At 29.4% G+C, this 26,788-nt stretch overlaps 1 protein-coding gene across 1 annotated transcript; it reads left to right on the forward strand.

Moving 5' to 3' along the window:
• Nucleotides 1-1,636: 1,636 nt before the first annotated feature.
• LOC132928801 (uncharacterized) lies at nt 1,637-17,129 on the forward strand. Its single transcript, XM_060993694.1, has 16 exons — nt 1,637-1,919; nt 3,242-3,318; nt 4,491-4,808; nt 4,986-5,133; nt 5,221-5,387; nt 5,560-5,673; nt 5,982-6,133; nt 6,208-6,372; nt 12,124-12,200; nt 13,437-13,513; nt 14,261-14,575; nt 14,802-14,949; nt 15,039-15,205; nt 15,385-15,498; nt 16,242-16,393; nt 16,467-17,129. The coding sequence occupies exons 2-16, from the start codon at nt 3,249-3,251 to the stop codon at nt 16,629-16,631; spliced, it is 2,349 nt and encodes a 782-aa protein (XP_060849677.1). The 5' UTR covers nt 1,637-1,919; nt 3,242-3,248; the 3' UTR covers nt 16,632-17,129.
• The last annotated feature ends 9,659 nt before the right edge of the window (nt 17,130-26,788 follow it).

A 26,788-nucleotide genomic window follows, 5' to 3' on the forward strand; every position in this document is an offset into this window, starting at 1 on the left:
TTCCAATACGACGGAAGGTGCAGTATCGCGTCGAGTTTGTTTATTGAAAAACATTACATTGATAGATATAGATGTTTAGATATTTTAATATTTGAATTGATGAGCATACACAAATAATATTTATTATTTATGTATTTATTTTTGAAGTATTTTTAAAAGCATGTAAGAATGTAAACGTATTATAGTACTGTACTATGATTAATTCATCAATCAGAAAAAAAGAACAATACAATTATACGTTTTAAGTTAATACAAAATATTTTAACTAAATTTTTGATTACACTTACGCTATAAATATTAAGTTCAATTCAAATCGGCTAAAAACGCTAACTATAGGGTAGATACTATATTATTATTTATTTATTAAGTTATAAGGAATCAAAACATTAAGGACAATAACCTACTATTATCTTTACATTTGAATTATGTTTATTTGCTTTCCTGTCTGTATAAGTGTATAACTATGGTACTTACAATGATGGGTTTGCAGTCAGTCAAACATTATATTTTTTGATTAAGTTATTTGCTTATAACATGTAAATGTTATACGTTACATGCCTACATCTCGTCGTATTATTAAATTTTGGAAACTACCGCATGGTATGTGTAAATACCACTTCCTGAATATTTTGAAATCATTATCGATCATCATTTTATGGAAAGCTAATAAAAAAATGCATTTTTTAGTAGGTAGATGTTTCACAATCTGTGTTTTAGTTGTTCTACTCCAACACTTGTAAGTTATATTTTAAATTGCGTTGCTTTTGTTTTTATTAGTTTTAATGATTGAATTCTTAAGTTTTGTATCTAATTAATCAATATAATTTAATACGTTGAATGCCAGCTATAATAACTTAGTGCTTGTTTTGATTAAATTATAATTTATTAAGCTTATGTACATCCAGACTGTGATTTGGCTGGTAAACTAATATGGCGAGGTGTAATGTCGGTAATAATTAATTCAAGGTCACATATAAGGACGCAAATTACTATACCTAAAAGATAGATCTGTCAAGTGCTACTTACCACATGGTACACATTAGGTTTTAGATACATAATGACATTACCGAATATTCCACGCTGAGAGTATAATTCGTAGTGGGTGGAAATATTGAGATAATTTCTTGAAATAACTGCTGGTCAGTGATGGTCTTACAACTATAATTTCGTTGTTTAATGTACCCCTCCTCCCGTTTTTTTTCCGTTAGCAAACACCATAACCAAAACAAAAAATTTAAATTAGTCTCGGTAACAAAATCTTCACCACTCCAAAAACTGCAGCGTATTGGTATATCCGTGTGCATAAATTGCTGTTAATTACTTATGATTCCGGTTTGTCTCCGCCGGACCCACTCCACTGGGAGTGACGTACACACATGTGAAATTTATCTTCTTAGAGAGGGGGGTAACAGCGTTCTAGACGATCTCTACCCTTCCCAAGTGAAAAGACATTGATAAAATGATTCGAATTTACATTGGATGTATAAATATAAATAAATATGTATAAATATGTTTACATCACGTGACGTCACAAAAAAAATGTTGATGTCCCCCATACCGGTTAAACCCGTTATTGGTTAATAATCATAACAATAGTAAAAATTCACATAGTATAAATATAGCATCGTAAGACAGCAATCGTCTAAACATATTTTAAATTTTTGTCTCGCAGTTTACCTCACCGGTACGGTATACGTAGACGTACGGCTCTACACATTGTACATTATTATTAATATTATAGTCAAACGTTGAGTGTCATATTGGAAAGTAGAGAATTCGTTTCACGTACATGGAATTTCGATTTGTTTATTCAATAGTACAATTTGACATAAAACCGATTAGCGAATAATAATATAATTGTCGTCTTTAATTACGAGCAATACCACTGCTAACGATCGCATACCAGAAATATTGAACCAGTGAGTACTTACGTAGCTATACTTAACATAATAATCAATACAATAATGCTTAGACTATATCATATTGCATATTTCTGTTTCTAACATTTAAGGAAAAACATTATTAATGTGAAATTAAGTCCGCTAACAGAGATATGTCTGAAAATCGAAAAGTGATAGTAATACCTACCATAACTATATATAAAGTACTTAAAAAATCGCTAAATGTACTTTTTATTACAATCCGAACTAACTATTTACATTATTAATTCCATATAATAGTTATATTATGTATAAATAATATGAAATACTTCATGTATAAATTCACCATTTACATACTATTTTATAGTACATATAGTGTAAGTATTTCATTCCAATAACGGTTGAAAAAAAAATATTTACAACCGATGAAATACAATCTATAAAACTGGTTTGTAATATTAAAAATAAGGTTTTCGCAAGTTTTAATTTGATAAACTAAACCCAATGTATTTTTAATATACTTTTCTGTTTATTAGTCTATGGTAATTTATAAAGTACCTATTTGGTAATAAATTATCACTTGTAATATTAATACCGAATTTCGGGTACTCTTATTCTTATTAAAAGTTATATGAAATAGGATACAATATAATTCTTGTTCAACCTCAACAATCTCTCAAAGTGTACATTATTTGCCTATATTTTACGCCGTACAATGATTCATATCAGTGATAACTATATTTTGTATGTTGTTGATATTTTGTTATATTCAATTGCATTTATAATTAAATTTTATCACCATTAATTGGTTTAGTAAGGATGAATAACATTTTTCCTGTTTGTAAGATAAGCGACTTCTCAATACTAAATCGGTAAAAATTAATTTAAGTACATTGATTGGTGCTAGTAATTTTCTTTTATAACAGTATAGTACGAGTAGTACCTAGTTGAATTCTAACATGGTTATAACTAAGTTTTCATTCTTTACTAGGTATCCAAATCAATATCGCTTTATAAGTGTAATTCATCAAAATAATAAGATTAATCGATATTTTTTTTTTTAGGTAATAAAAGTCGTATAAAAAATGATATTGACTAAGTTTAAACGATAAATTTGATAGTTAATTCTGATATTATAATCATACAATTGTAATGAAGTTGCTGGAAAACTATAAATATAATAACTAAAGTACATTTATAATTTATTATCTAAGACCATCATTTATTGTTAAATAATATTATACTTGTATGATATAATATAACATAAATACATCAATATCGTTTGTTTGATTATAAGTTAGATTAGATATTTTATTTATGTTTATAATACAATTAATAATACAATTGTTTTTCGTTTTTAGTTTAAACATGAGTAAACAAAAGTGTTTTATTATTTTAACATTCATAATTGGTATGGCAACAGCTCAGTCCGGCAGTGGTGAGTCAATTTTAATAACATATTGATTTATATTTCTATCACCGTAAACATCATAAACCAATATTTTTCAATGTTGAGTACATTATTCTTCTTGCCACTGATGCTACCGAGCTAATCAAGATTACTAGAAAAAAGTTTAAAAAAACATGGAAAACGGGAATATTAAATTTTTATGTCATTATTTGATAAAATAGATTTTGTTTTTTGTTGTTATTCGAAAATAAATACTATGGGGTCTCAACATGTTCACCAAATATATATATCAGCTTTATTTCTGTCGTTATCAAATACTTCTCATATGGAATATTCTTTTATTTCATTTCTGATATAAAAGTGTTGAAGATACAAAAACAACAAATTATAGTTGTAAATCATTATAACTATAATGTGTATCATTTTTCTCAGAATCGATTGGAAATACATCTATTTTTAAATTAAATCGTTACAACAAATGTTTGTTAAATTACGTTTAACGGGTAATAGATTTTTATTAGAATTAATATGTTGTTTGTGCAGTTCACAAATAATAGTTTTATTAACTAAGTTGATGATCGTAAAACTTATTATTCTAAAGATTTGTCATTTAGTGTACCTATTATGATATGTTTAGTGTATGTCGTTTAATGTCCCCTCCCGCCGTACACGATCATCTGTTCCATTCCACATACCCTTCTCTTCCTCAAACTACTTTCATAACTCATCCGTCTTATGCACATTGCCAGTACTAACCCTTCATTCTCCCTCTAAAATTGAACACGTTTCCACTGAGCCAATATTATTATTGTTTATTGCTCTACTTTTGCATTAATAGGGTTCGTCTGGGTATTTTATAATAAAATAAAATAAATAAAAATTCAAAACAAAACTAGGTACGTATCCATTTCGCCATTAAATACTTTGATGTCTATGGGAATAACCTCACAATTGTAGTTAATTCTATTTGTATAATTATTTGTATGTTAATCTCTTATTACGTAATCATTATGTTCATTTATATTTTGTATATACTTATATTATATTCGTATCAATGTTATATTCATCAGTATTGTTACTTTATTGTAATTGGACATTGTTCGTTATAGTTAATAATAAATAAATAAATAATAAATACAGATTAAACAATTAACTGTTACAGTAACAAAAATAATATTTGTTTTTATACTTATCAACAGAATGCAATACTCCAAATCTTGAAAAAGGTGTTTGTATCGATGTAAAGAGCTGTCCAAAGTTACTAAATCTAATAGAAAATCAGAGACACGTACCGTCCGTTTTAGACTTCCTTAGAAAATCCATATGTGGATTTGAAGGCAAAATTAGAAAAATGTGTTGTGCTTTGGAAAGTAATGAAACAACGGTACCTCCACGTGTAGAAGTAACTACTGAAAACACCGATTCAGATTTAAAATTAAGAATACCTTTGGAAACTACGTGTGGAATAAGTAATGTCACTCGTGTAAAAATTATTGGAGGAGATCCAGCGGAATTAGGTAAGTATTTAAAAAATAACCACATCATACTCATAGCCTATATGTTTTATTATATTTATGTATATATATATATATTTATATATATATGTACTTAATTGAACTCAGTATGTTAAAACAATATAAGTTATCGACTACATTTTATTATAACCGCTATTAACATATAATATCATTATTTAGGGGCTTGGCCTTGGATGGTGGCCCTGGGCTATGTGGGTGTAAACCAATATAATCGTGAATTACAATGGAATTGCGGTGGTACATTGGTAACAAACAAACACGTGCTTACAGCCGCACATTGTGTTTTTAGACTGAACAATATGAGACTGTAATTAAATTAATCAAATCCCTGTATATACAATTAATGCACTTAACCTCAACCCCTATTATTGGTACGACAATTTTGATTTTTCAGGACTACTGTACGATTAGGTGACTTGGATTTGGATCCTACTGTCAAAGACAATGCAACGCCATTAGATGTTTCAGTTGAACGTATCATCATACATGAAAGATATAACGGATATAATTTTGCCAATGACATAGCATTATTGAAGTTAAGAAATAATGTCACTTTTAACGGTGAGTTGCAAATAATCGCATTGTTCATTAATCTGCAGTACGTAATACGATCATTGTTCAATCGTCATTTTGTAACAGAAAATAAGTGTTTATAACGTTGCTAAAATAAATAATAATATTATTGTTTTAATACGTTTTGGCTTATACTATGTATATTGTATATTTTTATTAGATTTAATACAACCAATATGTATGCCGATGACTTCGAGTTTTAGAAACTTAGATATGTCGAGAAGTTCACTATTTGTTGCCGGTTGGGGTACCACTATACCTACGAAAACTTACAGTAAGTTATATTTTTACTGTAAGAATATTTCTATTACACCAACATCAATTTGTTCGGGAGAAAAACTTCTCAAATATTAAAACATATTATCAGTCGTACATGTCTATAGTTCATTTTTTATGATATGTTTTTGTTTAGTTTAAGCTATTTTAAAACATTATTTATTTCAATGAAACATGTTAATTCGATGTATAACATTTCTATAATGTTCACAATTAAATGTATTTAATTCACTAAAAATTAGTAAAATGTATAAAATAAATATCATTCTCATTATGATTATCATCATCATCATTATCATCATTTAGGTGCCCCACAAGTAACTGCTTTGATGGAAGTTCAAGTTCCAATAACGAAGGCTGATGAATGTGCACGAGCATATTCAAACATGTATCAAGCAGTAATTGACGACAGAGTGTTATGTGCTGGATTTCCAGAGGGAGGAAAAGACTCGTGCAGGGTAATTTACTTATTTGATAACATATAGAAAATAATACATAACTTAATAGTTTTTCAATTTTTAATTGATTTCAGGGTGATTCGGGAGGTCCATTAATGTATCCAAAAGGAAAAGTATTTTATTTGATGGGTATAGTTTCTTTCGGAACCAAAAATTGTGGCCAACCAGGATTCCCAGGCGTGTACACTAAGGTACCTTCATTCATGGACTGGATTATTGACAAAATAAATAAAAACTTATAACTCATAAAGTATAATACATTTTTGTTAATAATTTTCACATTTCCTTGAATTATGAAGGCCGTTTTGAATGACCATTAATGTAAATTTTGTATTGAATGTTTAGTTTTAAATTTTTTTTATTATATAATTTAATATTATTGTCAACAAATATTATTGTGCATAAGAAACATGGTTATTTATTTGTACAAAGTATTGAATTTTTTTTTATTTAGGCTAATGTAAAAAGATACTGAAACTCCTATAATTTTAGCGTCTTAATGATTCAATTTTAATAGTATTAAGCTCGGATATTATATTTTTACTTTAGCCTCAATAACTTGAGTATTTATTTAATTTGTTATTTAAATTTCAAAAAATAAAAAAATATGAAATTTATTAGTTGACTAATTATTATGTTATTGTCAAATGGGTGCTATTTAGTTATCTTATAAGTATTAATTAAATTAGAAATTTGTCAATGTCAAGTTCTCAAAAGCATCAATTGAGTTGGTAAATTTTAAATTTTGTTTTATAAAATCCGGATTCTATTAAGTAGACGAAAAACTTAGTATTAGACTTTCACCGTGTTACATGTGGTAAATATTGCCTTTGTTGTAGGAGTTCATAATATTACACTAAGCAATACACCAATAAATACATGTCTTATTATTATCACTGAAAACTGTTCATTATTATTCCATGTGACACAAACAATTATTTATGTTAAATTGTTTATAATTTATAGTTATTAACATTTGTTTCAATAATAACTAAAGATGAAACAGTAAAAATTTTATGTTTTCACATTCACAGATTTTTCCCTTACCCACATTTACACAGGTATAAGTGTTATAATATTTAGACAACAGAATTAAAATTGCACTATCTACTATAAAAACGGAATAATAAGCATATTTTTTTAATGTTTGTCGGAACAATAGGACAGGATTTTCTACATAGGAACAATCCCACTTTAAATTGAATGTATGGTCTACATTGAATATAAACGTATATGTATATATATATTAGTTCATCGCAACGTTATCCGTGGTTCAATTAGTCAGGCCTCAATAATTTACATGTAGGTTTACTTTTAAAGAAAGTTATAAGGCTATACATCCAACCATTGACCGTCACTGCAAAAGTACAAATTACAAGAACTATATATTTATTATTTTTTTATTTATGTTATTCACAAGTTTTTAATTATTTCGTTAAGATAACGTGACTTTTTTGTTATACATTAATTTACACCGTGGGGACCCGTTCTTTGGATCTATTACAATAAACCACAAGGTAACAGACTAACTTCAAATACATAAATGAGTTATTATAATATACACTACACTTATATAGATACAAAGTACAGGAATTTATAAAATATTAAATACCTCAATATATTTTATGATTAATAACATGTGTCTGACGCGTTTTCTGGCGAAGTGCGTAGTATAACACTACGCTATGTACACTTATTTATACAGAAGATTTACCGTCGTCGTTTATATTTAATCATGGTTACCTACATGTAAGAATGTATAGTATATACATATAATACCATACTATAGTTTACTCATCGATCAGAAAAAAAACCAATACAATTACCTAAAACTACTTATTATAGAGTAGATACTATGTTATTATTTATTTATTAAGTTAAAAGGATTCGATATCAAGGTCATTATTACAATTACATTTACATTGATATTTTATGAGGACGTAGTAGGTCCGCATGTTTTGTCTCCGTCTTACACACACGTGCGACATAGCAAATTTTCGTTCACCAGTTTCAATGTTATGCTGTAAGTTTTGATATTAGAGTAAACTGACCTATTATAAAATTCAAAGGTTAGGTTAGGTTAATTATTGGAGTGACAATTATTGGTATTATTATTTTTAAGTAAGTTATGATCTTTTTGAAACTCTACATTTTAAAATGATCATCTTAATATTAGGTCTTTAATTTATTTTTCGCCAGTTACATTTTCCGACAGGTCTCCGTAGTATTCAAATGAACACGTAACGGACATCATAATAATATGTTCGTATGTTATCAACATGCTATATACTATGTGTACGCGTTAAAGTCATCCATTATCGTCGATAGAGTTACCAAATATGATATATCACGGTGATTGACGAACACGACACACGTTCGATCCCACGTCACCGGCACGACACTATAAACGTATAATATGTTATAATCAAATAACGTCACGATAACCCTACGACAGTGCATGGGAAAGGAATTATAACGAGATAATTATGTGTAGTGGTTGTCGTATTAAAAAATACCATGTACGACACACGCTTGCAGCTCATCGCATATTTTAACTAGTGATACGATGCGGAGGGCACGACGGAGATAGCGTTAACAGGGCAGTGTAGTATAGCCAATAGCAGTATGTGCGCGAGTGACAATTTTTTTGCACGGCGGAGAAAAAAATGGGTGAATAGATCGGAATAAAAACGTCAGCTGCAGTTCCGGCGAATCAGCACGCAGTTTCCGCATACGGTGATCGGTGATGCAAGCGTGTGTGACATCGGCGTCGACCGGACACGGACATGAGGCGCGACGGTGCGATATTATCGGACAGACATGAACATTAGACAATATATTTGACCGGAAGAGACTGTGCGACTATCTTTGTTCGTGTTCAATGTTTCCGATTTAATGCATCATATGTTTGCTGGGTATAATATAATATTATAATATTGTTTGTAACGGCATGTTGTTATAACGGCGGTGTCGCCAGCCACCAATTATTTGTTAGTAATAGTCCAACGGTTTGTGTAAACCTTCAACCACTCGTTCATCGTTTTTTTAATAATTTTTATATTAGTAACATTTTATTGAATTTATACTCGTTTGTATAAATAAAGTACCAGGTGGTTCTTAGAGTAACAGAATACTGGTCATATTTATTGTACCTATTTGTGTATACGGTGCATTGAATAAGAAGTATGGAATATAATTGACTATATATTATATTGTATTTTCCTTTTCCTTTTGCGTCCCATTCATATTATGTGTTGTATATTGAAATTGTGTCTTTTTATTATAATTATCGAGCTACAAGGACTTTTAGATCCCATACCATAATTATTGAACCAGTAAGTACTTATACAGTTATACTTAAAATAATAATGAAGACAATATAATTCTTAGGCAATATTGTATTGCATATTTCTGTGCCAAACATTTATAGAAAAATAGAATATATTAATTTAATCGGAAATATTTAAGTCGGAAAATCTAAAATTGATAACAATACATATAAAATACCTGTATCAGTAGTAAGTAATATACCTTGATTGGTGCTGATCATTTTTTATTATAACAGTTGAATATAGGTATTTAGAGAATTTTTCTTGAAACACTCGTGAGTTATTGGTGTTAAATCTTAAAATAATAGTATATATTTCATTCTTTTACTATATAAATATCACTTAATTAGCGGAATTTATCACAACAATGTTTAATAATTATACAACTGTAATGAATAAGCTACTGAAAAAATTATAAATGTTACTGCTCAAGCACATTTATTATCATAAACGATAAATTAAGATATAGTAAGACAGCAATTGTCTCAATGTTTTATTTCACAGTTTCCCTCGTCGCTATCGGTATACATAGACGTATAGATCTTAATACTGTACATTATTATTAATATATTATAGGCATAAGTTTTTAAATTACTGTAATTTAAAAAAACACATTCTTTTTTAAATTGATTTCTAATAATCAATATTATATTCGTATATAATATAAATACATCAATATCATTTGTTTGATTATAAGTTAGATATTATATTAATGTTTATAATACAATTGTTTTTCGTTTTTAGTTTAAACATGAGTAAACAAAAGTGTTTTATAATTTTAACATTCATAATTGGTATGGCAACAGCTCAGTCCGGCAGTGGTGAGTCGATTTTAATAACATATTGATTTATATTTCTTTCAACGTAAACATCATAAACCATTATTTTTCAATATTGAGTACATTTTTCTTCTTGCCACTGATGCTACCAAACTAATCAAGATAACCTGAAAAAGGTTTAAAAAAAAACTTTTACATTAGCAGTGTAAACAATTAACTGTCACAATAGCAATATTAATATTTCTTTTTATACTCATCAACAGAATGCAATACTCCAAATCTTGAAAAAGGTGTTTGTATCGATGTTAAGAGCTGTCCAAGTTTACTAACTCTAATAGAAAATCAGAGACACGTGCCGTCCGTTTTAGACTTCCTTAAAAATCCTTTTGTGGATTTGAAGGAAAAATTAGAAAAATGTGGAAAGTAATGTAACAACGGTACCACCATATGTAGAGAGGTAACTACTGAGGACATCAGGTTAGATTTAAATTTAAAATTACCGCCGGAAACTACGTGTGGAATAAGCAACGTCACACACGTAAAAATTATTGGATGAGATCCAGCGGAATAGGTAAGTATTTAAAAAAATAACCACATCATACTCATAGCCTATAAGTTTTATTATATATATATGTTAAATTGAATTCAGTATGTTAAAACAATACAGAGTGATTCTTTTATCATAGAACACTCATTATTTCAAAAAGTATTCATGTTTTTGAAAATATTTTTTTACATAATTTTAAGTTGTTAAAAAACAAGAATTTTATTAAAAAATTATATTTTTAAATATTTTTTATCCTTATTTTTTTTTTAAGTTTTTTACTTTTTTGAATGACAACATACAATTTTAATTTCATATTCCAAAGCAGAATAATTTTCCGAGTATTTTGATACATAAAAATCGAATTTAGGGTGAGTAGTTAATGAGTTATAAGTATTTATTATTATTATTATTTATTTATTATTAAGTTTAGATACGCGAAGTGGAGTGGTACAGAGTTACCCCGCAAAATGTTTGTCCACTACTCCGCTTGTCTAAACTTTAAATAAGTATAACTCGTGTCTTATAAACTACTTGCCCGAAACTCGAATTTTATGTACCAAAATACTTAAGAATAAACAACTGTTTTAAATAACATCACCACTTTATTTCACCTGAAGCAAATTTGAGTTTTAATTTTGAATAATTGTAATTTTTGTAAATTATAACATAATTTTGTCTGATGTGTTTTAGATACATAATGGCATTATATACCGAGTATTTAATATTGGGTGTACTCGTATAATTCGTAGTGGGCGGAAATATGGAGATGTTTTCTTGGAATAAATTATTGCTGGTCAGTGGTCACACAACTATAATTTCGTTATTAAAAGTTTTTTTTCCCGAGGGTAAACACCGTAACCAAAACAAAAAAAAAATTTATTCGTCTCGGTAGTAAAATCTTCACCCCTCCAAAAACTGCGGCGTATTGGAATGCTCGTGTGAGTGAATTGCTGTTAAATACCTATGGTACGTACTTGTCATTGGTCAATACATAATATATATAGAACACGTGACGTCACATATCAACTGGATTCCCCATACCAGTTAAACCCGTCGGCGGTAAATAATTATGAAAAATATTAAAAATTCGCATCGTTCAAAATATAATATTGTTAGACAGCAATCGGCTCAATGTTTTGCACACAGTTTACCGCATACCGTCGTCGGTATACGTAGACGTACAGCGCTTAGTATATATTTTAGGCAAACGTCGCGCATCATATCGGAAAGTCGGGAAACCGATTCACGTACGTGCAAGTTCGATTTGTTTTTCCAATAGTATAGTTTGATATAAAAACTACTAGCAAATAACAATAATAATAATAATAACAATAGCAATACAATATTATTGTCGCCTTCGATTACGAGGAATACCATTGCTATAACGATCGCATAACAAAAATATTGAATCAGTGAGTACTTACACTGTTATAATACTTGACATAATAATCATTACGATAAATTGTATAGACAATATTTTATTACATATTTCTGTGCCGAATATTTAAGGAAAAATATTCTTAATGGAAAATAAAGTCCGCTAACCAGACAAAGATTTGTATAAAAATCGAAAACTGATAGTAGTACCATACCTATACAAAGCATTTCAAGAATCAGTGAATCTAATTTTCATTATAATCCGAACTAGCTAACTACCTTTATAATTATATTCATACTTTCATAGTTCAAATATAATTATATTATTGTAAAAATAATAATTTATCACTTTATGTTTATATATTTACCTCTTGCATACAATATAATAGTACAAGTAGTGTAAACATTTCACGAACATAACGATTGAAGGACGAATATTTACGAACGGCAAAAAATATCTATAAAACTGGTTTGTAGTATCAAATATGAGGTTTTTACATGATTTAATTTTATAATCTAAACCCAATGTATTTTGATATATTTTTCTATTCATTAGTCTATGGTAATTTATAAAGTATTTGCGGTAATGACTAATAAATTATGGAACTCGACATTATCAATAAATTGTAATATTAACATAAAGTGAAAAAGGCCTGGTACTCGTATTTTTATTTTAAATTATATGAAATAAGAGTCAGTGTCATTTTTGTTCAACATCAACAAACACTCGAAGTATACATTATTTGCCTATTATTTACGCCGCACAATATTAATTATTCAGTTTACTTTTAAATATTTTTACGTTCTTAATAATGTTTTATATCTAATTGTATTCGCAATAAAATTGTATTACCATTAAAGGGTTTAGTAAGTATTAAGTAAGTGTAACGATTTTCCTAATCTTAGAAAATTTCTCAATACTAAACAAGGGGATGTACATTGTACATTGATTGATGTTAGCCATTTTTTTTTCAGTGAATTTCTTCTCGTTCTTTTTTTAAATCTTGAGAGTTATATAGTAATTTAATTAAATTAAAACCAGTTACCTATATTTTAAATTATTATTTTATATTTGTTAAATATAAAATCGTTGTAAAAGATTAGCTCCTAAACGATATAATTCTATTTTTTTTTTGAGTTTACACATTAATGCACCTCAACCCCCCCCCCCACCACTTATTATTTTATTTGGGATGGCTCGATTATAAGGAAGATATTATATTTATGTTTATAATACAAGCAATAATACAGTAATTGGTTTTTGGTTTCAGCTTAAACATGGGAAAACAAAAGTGTTTTATTATTTTAACATTCATGATTGGTATGGTAACAGCTCAGTTTAGTAATGGTGAGTTATTTTTAATAATATATTAATATCTATTTATTAATTATTTCTATATAATAGTTTATTTTTTCAACGTTGATCGCGTATTTCTTCTTGTCACTGATGATCTAAACCTCTTTAAAAATATTTCAATATAATTTATGAGAGAAGGTTCAGATAGAAATCAAGTGTAAATATTAAAAAAAAATTTAATTATTTACTAAGATAAACTGAAAAAACTGAAGAAAAAAAACAATATACAAAACGAATATATTTACGCATTGTCTGTTTTCGACAAAATCTTTTTTTTTTTAAATTTTAAAATGAATTATTATAGAGACTTGACATTTTCACCAAATTATAAATATGTATTTTTAAGGCATTAAGTAATTTTCCATTTTTATCAGAAATTCATTAAAAAACAAAGCATATTTTTCTGGTATATAAGAGTATAATTATAATAAATTATTATAACTAGGTATCATTTCACTCAGAATAAATTGGAAGTTAATTTACAAAACTCTGTTATTTTTAATATATTTTAATAAATTTGTTATTCGATTTAGATTAACGGCTTATTCTAAAATATAAAATGTTGTTTGTACAATTCACACACTGTAGTTTGTTGGCAGTTTAACAGACTTCGTGCATTATTATAAAACATATCACTTTTCGCAGTGTGACTAGTATGATGAGTATATAGATCATCACTAGCAAACAATTAACTTTCACAGTAACAAGACTAATATTTGTTTTTATTCTCATCAACAGATTGCAATACTCCAAATTTTGAAAAAGGTGTTTGTGTCAATATTAAGAGCTGTCCAAAGTTACTAACTCTTTTAGAAAATCAAAGACATATACCGCCTGTTTTAGTCTTCCTTAAGAAATCTTTTTGTGGATTTGATGGCACAAACACAAAAGTGTGTTGTGCTTTGGAAAATATTTCAACACCGGTACCATCAAGCGATACAACTATTAAGAACACCGGGTCAGATTTAAGATCAAAAATACCTTCGCAAACTACGTGTGGAATAAGCAACGTCACCCGCATTCGAATCATTGGAGGAAATCCCTCGGAATTAGGTAAGAATTTTAAAAAAGTTATAAATTTGGTATAAGTTATTAGTTTAAAGTTACTGATATATTTATTATTATAACGTAATTTTATTACCTGAACGTCACACTCATAACCCATAGGTATAAAGTACCTACTAAATTGAATTTAGTATGCAGCTGGCTCAATGTTAAAATAATAAGTTATCGACTGAATCGTATTTTAAAAATTATTAATATATATATTATCATTTAGGTGCTTGGCCTTGGATGGCGGCCTTGGGCTATCAGGGTTTAAAAAAAAATAATCGTGCGGTACAATGGCGATGCGGCGGTACACTGGTAACAAACAAACACGTGCTTACAGCCGCACACTGTGTTTATAATATTCAAAATGCAAAACTGTAAGTGAATTAATCGAATCCCTGTGTATAAAAGGATTGTATAAAAACTCGTGCCTATAATTGATGGTGTGACTATTTTGATGTTTCAGGACTACTGTACGATTAGGTGACTTGGACTTGGATCCGAATGTCGAAGACAATGCAAGGCCATTAGATGTTCCAGTTGAAAGTATCATCATACACGAGGATTATAACGAAAATGTGTTAGCCAATGACATAGCGTTATTGAAGTTAAAAAATAGTGTCACTTTTGACGGTGAGTTTTCAAATAATCGCTATGTTCATTAATCTGTAAGTGCGTATTATAATACGACCTCTGTTCAAAAGTAGTTGTGTAAAAGAAGAGAAATGTTTAGAACGAAGTTAAAATAAATAATTATTTTGTTGATTCAATACATTTTGGTATTAACTATGTATATTGTATATTTTTAATAGATTTAATACAACCGATATGTATGCCAATAACTCCAAAAATTAAAAACGTAGATATGTCGAGAAGTTTACCTTTTGTTGCCGGTTGGGGTACCACTCGACCTACGGATACTTACAGTAAGTGATATATAGTAAGAGTATACCTATTATGCCTAAGCCTAAATCAATTTGGATGGAAGATACACTACTCAAATATTTGATCAAAAACTCTAATATTTTTATGTATACTGACAAAAAATCGTTGGTAAAATATCGCGAAACTAATATATCGCAACAACAAATATCGACCTATATTAATATCGCTGATTCGCGTCCGTATACCTTTTATCTTATCTAATCGTATTAGTATTTTGGTTTTTCATTTTATAATTTGTTAATTGTAACACTTTATATTATCACTACAATAAATTGACATTTACTGGTCATATTTATATTTTTACTGTTCTAATCCTGTATGCTTATTTATGAAGGTATATTTCAAAAGCCCCAAACACTTTCAACATTTGTACTTCTGATTGAATCTAACGTTTGTTAATCGTTTGTGAAAATATACCTTAGTTTTTTCACTATTTTTACTAGACTTTTTTTGTATTAAAGATTTTTTTCTTAGATTTTTAAAATGAACGTACAAATTGAGTTCATTACCAATGTATGAAAACAAATGTATTCTGTTTTTAGAACGAACGTTTAATATATTCAATTTATTTTTTGTGATCTGAATTAGGTTAGTTTATGCTAAAATATAAAATTAAATATATGGTTATGATTACATAAATAAAATATTGATGATGGTTACCGCTAATACATTTCAATCATTAAGAATTATTAAATATATACAAAAAATTATTACCATTATTTAGGTGCTCCACCCGTAACTACTTTGATGGAAGTACAAGTTCCAATAACGAAATCGGATGAATGTGCAAAAGCATATTCAGACGAACCATCTGCAATAATTGATGATAGAGTGTTATGTGCTGGATTTCCAGAGGGAGGAAAAGACTCGTGCAGGGTAATTTATTTATTTGATTTCACATAGAAAATAATATAAAATTAACAATTTTTCAATTTTTAATTGATTTAAGGGTGATTCGGGAGGTCCATTAATGTATCCAAAAGGAAAACAATACTATGTAATGGGTATAGTATCTTACGGATATAGAAAATGTGGCGAACCAGGATTCCCAGGCGTGTACACTAAGGTACCTTCATTCATGGATTGGGTTATTGACAAAATTGGTAAAAATTGAGTTGCATAAGCGCATAACTCATAAAGTCATAACTTTTTTTATAATTTTCACATTTCCCTGCATTATGAAGATATTTTTAAATGATTAATTTATGTAAATTTTGTATGTCAAGTTCATTTTTTAATTTATTTTATTATATAATTTAATATTATTGTCGAAATTTACATAAGAGACCCGATAAATTATTTGTATAAAATACTTAAATACCGGAGTTTTTTATTCAGGCTAATATAAGAAAAATACTGATAATTCTTCAACCAGTGCGGTGTCTAATGGTTTCAAATTCAATAATATTAATCTCCGACTTTTTTATTTATTTAATATAAAATGCTAGGGCCACCACCCGATGAACCATTATTTCTGTACCCAATAAAATGCGTTGTTAAACCTTTTTAAACTATGTCTTACTTAAAAACATATATGTATTTACATACTATAATTTTATACATATAATAGGTATAATAAAAAAAATATATAATATACTCGTAATACATATAATTATGTATATTTTTTACGTGGTCAAATTATACACTTTTTATAACAATACATATTTTGATAGACTTCGAGTTGTATACACTCTTATTTATATAAGTGACTTAATATGTTGAGATTTTATTTTTACTTCAGCCTCAATAACTGTATAAGTACAAATACATTCAATAAAAGTGTTTAGTCAGTGAACCAATTAGTCAGTCCTCAATAATTCACATGTAGGGCTACTATTAAAGTTGCATGCCTACATGTCTACATCCAACCATTGGCCGTCACTACAAACTACAAGAACTTTTATTATTATTGTTGTATTTATATTATTCACAAGTTTTTAATTATTTCACTAAAATAACGTGACTTCCTTGTTAAACAATTTTCTTCAGACTTCAAGTACATAATTAAGTAACCATACTATTATACTTAGCTACCAAATATAAGGTTTTGTGTATAAATAATAATATCTTAAGATATTTAAGAGTTATACATTACATTTAAAATTGGTTATATTGTTTCTAGGGAATTTTGAACATACAATAGGTAAAGTAGCTATTATATATAATAATAAATTAATCTGATAAGCTATTAAAATCTGTTTTAATCACATTGGAAGCTTCTCGACCGTACTAGCACGTATGTCATCAAGTTTAAGACTCCTTATGTTGATAACTGAAAGTAATATTGCAAATAAAAGTAAATTTAATTATTCTGATTGGTATATTCAGTAATATTCATATAGCATAAAGATATTATTCTCTCTAGTACCTTAGTAAATATGTAACAAAATTAGTTAGCTGTTTATAATTTAGTTTAGCTTTGATAAATTGAGAACGCTGTAGTACATATTAAAATGTTAGCGAATTTTGCATAAAAAAAAAATGGTCACAAAGTGTTATATTATATTAATACATTACACGTTGTACGATGTATGTATTTTTCATTGAATTGTAAATTTAGATACATATCATGCGGAGCCATTAATGTATTGATTTTACAATGATGTAGTGTGCATTTTTTTCTGTCTGTTATTTAGGCCTTTTTGGGACAGTTAAAATGCATCGATTTTCAATTTGGTGAGTGGTTTCTGGTAGCAAATCTAGATTGATTCTAAAGGATAATTGAGTAAACAAAAAAAAAAAAAATTAGTAAAATAGATATTTTTATGTTAAACCAGTTTTTGACAGTAATGATATCTTAATTTTGTTACAATTTAAAAACGAACAACCGTAGAAACTTGAAATTTTCATAAAATGTTTATATTATCAATTTTTTAAATTTTATAATTTTAAAAAAATTTTCACTCATTTAGAGTTATCTATAGTAATTTTAATTGTTGCATTATTATTATTTTATTTTTTTATCAATAGTGATAAAAAAATTATGAATCTGGTATATATTCTTCAAAAATTAGTACATTTTCAGTTAAAATTCTGACAAAATCTTGAAAATTTAAAAAGTATAGTACGAAATTCCTTATAACGTTTTTTACCAATAGCAAAATTTTACTTAAAGTAACATTAATGTTAATTACATATTTGAAGTTCAAGTTTTTACAATATTGCACATTATTTAACCGTCTAATAATATTAATAAGTACATCTCTCTTTAAAAAATTTGTATTATTTGTTGTCATTCAAAAACCAATAATTGTAGATACTTAACATTTTTACAAAATGCTCATATTAGAATTTTCTAAACATTTTGATTCTTTTTTAGCTGTTTATAGAAAGTTAAAATTTTTATTTATATATTCTCTGAATACGATAAAAACATATTTGGGGGTCAAAATAATTGAAAATACAATATAAGATCCTACATAAGTTTTTCAAATACGTGTATAAAAGTTATTAAAATATTTAAATACAGTCTCACTAGACGTGGACTCTCGGAAAATCCTTAATTATATAAACATATATAGATATTAGTAAAATTATGCATATAAGTATACATATTATAAAAAAATAGTACCTATTTAGCATTAGTAATTAGTATTTATTTAAATTAGTTATTATAAAAAACGAATATACATTTGTATTTTATGATATATTTTATGTTGCGCCCGTAGATGTTCATTGTTAATTATTCATTCATCTTACAAGTTCACATTATTATGGCGAATGGTTATTCCCTGGAGTTTTCAATTAGTATTTAGTTTAGTTAGTGAAGTATATAGTTATTTAGGTATAATCGTTGTTAAATGTAACGTTATTTATCGGAAGACGTGTTTTTTAAATAATTTAATTTTGATAAGAGATGTGGATATTTTTATGCGAGAATACTTTGGCGTTCGGTACAAGTTTATTAAGTAGCAGGCTCATGGATTATATTATTAACGTATAATACCGTCAATTAATTATATATGATGAGAATGTAATAAGCCAATATATTTATATTATTCAGAATATTAGTTATTAATTATTATTCTGATTACTTATTAGAAGTTTAATAAATGATGCTTATGTAGGTATATAGGTATAATAATAATGCAATAATAAATCTACAAATTTAACATATTCATTGCAGTAATTCACTAAAGACTGAACAGCATAACGGTGCCAACCTTTTCATATCAGGACTTAAGTTGAATATTATGTAAAATTTGTGTTCGTAAATCATGAAAATATGTTTTCCCCGTGTAATTTCATATTTGTTATTTTAATTGATTTAATTTGTTCATACACACCATGTTTATAATGCGTACAAAAGACTTTGTCTGAAGGCCATTTAAATAAGCCACCAAGGTTACAGACGTTAAAGTTTATATATATAAACGCACAAAATTACAGACATATTATACGAGACTACGACGCGTGTAGTAACAGTGTGTCACAATATTACGAACGGTGACGTGCCTATACGATATAATATAATATGCATTATGCACGCACTCGAAATCGTTAGTAAATAGATAGGTACCGCGGATATCCGACGAATGATCAGAAAAGTGGAGTCTGCGACTTTTAGAGAAAACGTCAACGGCGGCGGTGAAAGAAGGGCGGCGAGAAACGTGACCGCTGGGACCATATAAAATAATAACAATATAATATTATCACGACAGTTTACGATATCGCGGTGTGATGACGGGTGACTGCGGCACGGTAACTATCGGTACACGCTTGTGAGCGACAATGCGGCACCGGAAGCGATTGCTGCGACGGCGCGACATATCGATGGCGAGGTAATTGTACGGGGCGAGTTGTTTCGGAATAAAAATGTCAGGTGTGCCGTCGATCTACCGGTTACGGGGTGCGGTGCAGGCGCGCGACATCGGCGGCCACCGGATGCAGACATGACCGACCGGATAATAATTTATAGTAATATATAAATATATAATACAGTGTCAGGATCTGTGCGGGTGCATGTATGTATATATATATATATATATATGTACTATTCGCGGTAAGCACGTCTTGTGTAATGATATTCACATTGCTCCACCAAACTCCATATTTTATATCATCAATATAATAATATTAAAATTATATCAATAATACAATAATATTATAACTGTAGCCTGTAACATGTACTCGATTAATCTAAATAACGATGTACTCAATTACCTCAGGATATGTGCGGCTGCATGTGTGTGTGTGTGTGTGTGTGTGTGTAATATGTGCGGTATGCACGTCTTGGAAAACAGCGGCCTAGTCACGATGCCGGTGACCACCGGTTCTGCAGCACTCCACTCGTATAATATTCGTTATCGTCACCGCACCAATTACGCACACAATATCGCACACTACATCCGATCACCGTCCGTCATGGCCGTTACACTAAAATTAAACGTATTTTTGCTATCCGTCACCGTCCGCGACAATATAATATAACACGCGAGATAATCAGATATTTTGATTATATAATAATTATGTGCACTACGATACTACGTTGCTCATCGTTTTACAACTATAATGATTGTGCAGGTTATCTAAACATTTATTACTAAAGGTCTCGAAAAACCATTTTTTAACCATTACCTGGATGATTGAGTAATTTTTTGACTTTGAAACTTTACCGTGTTCATACGATTCAATAGTTTTAGTAGAGTAAGCGTTTCAGGAAAACAACGATTGAAGTACGAATTTTCGAACGCCGAAATAATATCTATTAGATTGCTTTCTAATATCAAATATGAGGTTTCCCCATGGTTTAATTTGATAATCTAATCCCAATGTTTTTTTTTATATATTTTTCTATTCATTAGTTTATGGTAATTCATAAAGTACTTGGTAATAAATTATGAAACTCAACATTATCAATTGTATTATTAACATCAAGTAAAGGTCTGATACGCTTATGTTTATTATATGAAAGTTGGCCTGCTCGCTCTCTTGCGTGAACCGTCTTACCCACAACGGCGACAACGTCGCATAGTCGTAAGACCGCGTAAGGTATAATTAATTGTGTATTCTCTTTTATTTCGTCAACACCTAACATAGTGACATTTGAGTATTTGACCACTAGCTACTGTTTACCGTTGATTATCATCAATAAAAATACATTGTACAAATAGTTCTTTTATCCTGACCGGCTCACCGCGGACTTACCGAGCACCTTCCGCCGTGGCTGTGTTAACCTTATTCTCGTCAAAACAAGTGTGGTAAGGGTGTGACCACAAATGTGACCACCTAAGATTCAATATAGTGTCACATTCTAGAATTTTTTTTTTTTATAAAAATTTCAAAGTTGTCTCTTTTAATATGTCAGAAATATTGATTTGTAGTTAAAAACAATTTTAACAAATAGATAAAATGTCATTTTGATTTTTATTCAAGCTATAAAATTGTCCATTTTGCCCACCTAGGTGGACAATTCTGGATTTGATAATATTTAATGTCTCATATTTTAGAAAAATATTTAAAATTTTTAAATTTATTAAATACATTGCATAAAAAAGAGTAACTTTGCGTATGTAATTCTTTTAATGTGTTATCGAAATTAATTGAAATGATGATAGGTAAATTTGACATTTTTATATGGTGCAACTTGTATTGTAATTTGTCTATTATAATTAGATGATGAAAATCCTAAAGCCTTTTTTTAATAATTTTGTGAATTTAAATTTACTTTTCAGTATAGATTGAGACAGTATTGTAAATAATTGATTGTAAATATTATAATAATGTTAATGATACATTATTCTAAACATAAGATGATTCGACATTTACAGTTCGCCACGAATATCTCGACGATACGGCAATATACTTAATAATATTATTATTCAATGTAGATGCAAAGTAGGTGGGAATATATTAATGTTAAAATAGGTCAGGCCAGTGAAGCAAAATATGCTGAGGCAACAACAAATTTGGCTTTATAAGACCGACGCACGCGCAGACATGTGGTGGATTGTCGCTGAGTGATTCAGCTTGCACGAACGCACGGCGACCATGCGTTTAAAGTGTTTTTCAAATTACAGTAAATTTTTTGTTTGTTTTAAACCTAATAAAAGTGTTTCCGACCTGAAAAGTTGTATGTTTTGTTTGAGTAGCCACATAACTCTACGTAATCCTTGAATCTTATGTGTAACCGGTTGATTTATGGTCTTTTGGTTACTCAAATTGCGATAGAAGTATATCACCGAAAGATGCATATGCGGCAGTAGGTCGGAAACACTTTTATTAGGTTTAAAACAAACATAAAATTTACTGTAATTTGAAAAACACTTTAAACTCATGGTCGCCGTGCGTTCTTTCTCGCCGAATCACTCAGTGAAAACCCACCCCATGCCTGCGCGTGCGTCGGTCTTATAAAGCCAAATTTGTTTTTGCTACAGCACATGGCCTGACCTATTTTAACATCAATATATTCCCACCTATTTCGCATTTACATTAAATAATAATATTGTATTTTACAATAATTGTCTACAGTATACGACAGTACTTATATATATGTATTATGCTTTGTCATAATATGTTCGTATGTTATCAACATGCTATATACTATGTGTACGCGTTAAAGTCATCCATTATCGTCGATAGAGTTACCAAATATGATATATCACGGTGATTGACGAACACGACACACGTTCGATCCCACGTCACCGGCACGACACTATAAACGTATAATATGTTATAATCAAATAACGTCACGATAACCCTACGACAGTGCATGGGAAAGGAATTATAACGAGATAATTATGTGTAGTGGTTGTCGTATTAAAAAATACCATGTACGACACACGCTTGCAGCTCATCGCATATTTTAACTAGTGATACGATGCGGAGGGCACGACGGAGATAGCGTTAACAGGGCAGTGTAGTATAGCCAATAGCAGTATGTGCGCGAGTGACAATTTTTTTGCACGGCGGAGAAAAAAATGGGTGAATAGATCGGAATAAAAACGTCAGCTGCAGTTCCGGCGAATCAGCACGCAGTTTCCGCATACGGTGATCGGTGATGCAAGCGTGTGCGACATCGGCGTCGACCGGACACGGACATGGACGAGGCGCGACGGTGCGATATTATCGGACAGACATGAACATTAGACAATATATTTGACCGGAAGAGACTGTGCGACTATCTTTGTTCGTGTTCAATGTTTCCGATTTAATGCATCATATGTTTGCTGGGTATAATATAATATTATAATATTGTTTGTAACGGCATGTACTGAACTGCATTATAGCTATTATTATTATTATTATTACATCTGTTGTTATAACGGCGGTGTCGCCAGCCACCAATTATTTGTTAGTAATAGTCCAACGATTTGTGTAAACCTTCAACCTCTCGTTCATCGTTTTTTTAATAATTTTTATATTAGTAACATTTTATTGAATTTATACTCGTTTGTATAAATAAAGTACCAGGTGGTTCTTAGAGTAACAGAATACTGGTCATATTTATTGTACCTATTTGTGTATACGGTGCATTGAATAAGAAGTATGGAATATAACTGACTATATATTATATAGTGTATCATATATATTAGTATGTATTATTTTCCTTTTCCTTTTGGGTCCCATTCATATTATTTGTTGTATATTGAAATTGTGTCTTTTTATTATAATTATCGAGCTACAAGGACTTTTAGATTGTTATTATTTACATATTATTTATTTTCAATATTTTATACGTATTATAAGCTTAATAGCAATATTACTGAACGGTAACAAATACCAAACCAACGAATGATTCGCGCCCGTATACCTTTAACGATACCTTAAGCACGCTACAACGCTTTTAGAGCTCAAATAAATCTTTCACCGCGATAAGAGCCGTCGAGAGCACCCCTCACACTTAAAAAGACGTATATTTAGTTTTTTAGATGCAAAACAGAAAAAAGTTAGCAGAGGCCATAATAATAAAAAAAAAAATCGATTATTTCGTGTTATTATTAGTCGTTATTATAACAATAAAAAATTTGTTTAATTTCTCAGGTAAGTATCATATTAATGGTAATCTATAAAGCATTTTCAGCAGAGCTTTATTTAGGGTTATTTTTCAGATCGACGACATGAATTTATCCAGTGGTCACTAACATACGCGGTTACACACAACTCCTCTAACTTCCTTATTTACTTAAGATCACGCCGATCACGGAATCTCCATACCGGGACTTGATATTGAATGAGCTTTTTTTGTGATACGCTTATGTTTATTATATCTATATGAAATTAGATTCAGTGTCATTCTTGTTCAACATTAACAAGCACTCAGTGTACATTATTATGATTTGTAAGTTCCAACAACGAGTACTGCGGAATGTGTTCAAACGCGTCTCAAGCCGTAATTGATTATAGGGTGTATTCGCTGGGTACCTAAATGGTAATGAAAGTGTCTCATGCACGGTAATTGACCCTTTTGATTTTATATAAAAAAAATAACATATAACTTACCAATTGTTCTATTTTCAATTGGTTTTAGGGTGATTTAGGAGGTCCATTAATGTATTCAAAAGGAAAACAATACTACTTGATGGGTATAGCATCTTATGGATATACAGAGGATCTGAGGATGTATTGGACTAGGATACCCAGCGGTGTACACTAAAGTACTTTCATTTATGGATTGGGTTATTGACAAAATAAGTAAAAACTGAGTTTCATAAGCGCATAATTCATTAAATCATAACTTTTTCAAAAATGTTCGCATTTATTCCCATTATTATGAAGGCATTTTTAAATGATCAATTAATGTAAACTTTATATGGAATGTTCAGTCTTTAATTATACTATTATATAATTTGATAATATTGTCAATAATTACATAAGAAATATGATCAATTGTTTGTAACAAATATTGGACTTACGATACTCAGTATATAAGTACAAAATAAACACAATCCTGTATATTATTAGTATTAATCCTAAATTATTGCAACTTTTGCAATAACGTGCTAATAATATCGATTTTTTTAATTATACCCGTATGGGTACTTACAATGAAATATTATAATATCTAATACCAAGATTTATATTGATTTCATCCACGGAAAAAAGTTCGTGAAAACATAAAAACCGATTATATGCGGACCAATTATACAGGTATTTAAAATATATCGATATATAAGTATATTGATATTTTATTGTTTTTATTATTATTATTATAGTGGTTATTGGTGTTTTAAATTATAACAATGAACATATTTATGAGTGCTGTTATTCATGATCGGCATATTCAATTTATTCGTAGGTAGGATGAACATCTGTATAATACCATAAATTATTCGTATAGCATAAGAATGCAATAAAATAACGTATTTATATTATACACAATATTAGTAATTGTACTTATTTGACGTTTATTGAACGATGCTTGTGTAGATATATTGTATAAATAAAAAGATAAATCTAAAAATGTAATATATCCCTAACAGTTACCCACTTTAGGAATCTACTAAATGGCACAACGGTGCCAACTTTTTCATATCACAACTTAAATTGAATATGTAAAATTTGTGTTAGTAAATCATGAAAATATGTATTCCCTATGTAATTTGATATTGTTTATTTTAATTGGTTTAATTTGTCAATACTCCGAGTTCATAATGCGTGCAAAATGTTTTGTCTGAAAGTCGTTTAAATATGCTACTTTATTTTAAACGGCCTAAGTTACGCAAAATCAGAGATGCATATGTGTAGTTACAGTGTGATACAATTTATCATGAACTGTGACGACACACCTATACACAACATATTATACGCATTATGCACGCACTCAGAATCGATGAGAAATACGGATATCCAACGAATGACCACAATGTGGATACTGCGACTTTTAGAGAAAATGCCATCGTCGGTGAAAGAAGGTCGGCGAGAAACGTGACCGTTGTGAAAAACCATACACATAAAATATTATATTATCACGACAGTCAACGATATTGTGGTGTGACATCGGCACGGTAGCTATCGTCGGTACACGCTTGTGAGCGACATTGCGGCACCCGAAGAGCGATTGCTGCGACGACGCGACATATTGATGGCGAGGTAATCGTACGGGGCGAGTTGTTTCGGAATAAAAATGTCAGGTGTGCCGTCGATTACTACCGGTTACGGGGTGCGGTGCAGGCGCGCGACATCGGCGGCCACCGGATGCAGACATGACCGACCGGATAATAATTTATAGTAATATATAATACAGTGTCAGGATCTGTGCGGGTGCATGTATGTATATGTACTATTCGCGGTAAGCACGTCTTGTGTAATGATATTCACATTGCTCCACCA

Source organism: Rhopalosiphum padi, chromosome 4 (genome assembly GCF_020882245.1).
Source record: "Rhopalosiphum padi isolate XX-2018 chromosome 4, ASM2088224v1, whole genome shotgun sequence".
In the NCBI taxonomy this organism is placed as follows: domain Eukaryota; kingdom Metazoa; phylum Arthropoda; class Insecta; order Hemiptera; family Aphididae; genus Rhopalosiphum; species Rhopalosiphum padi.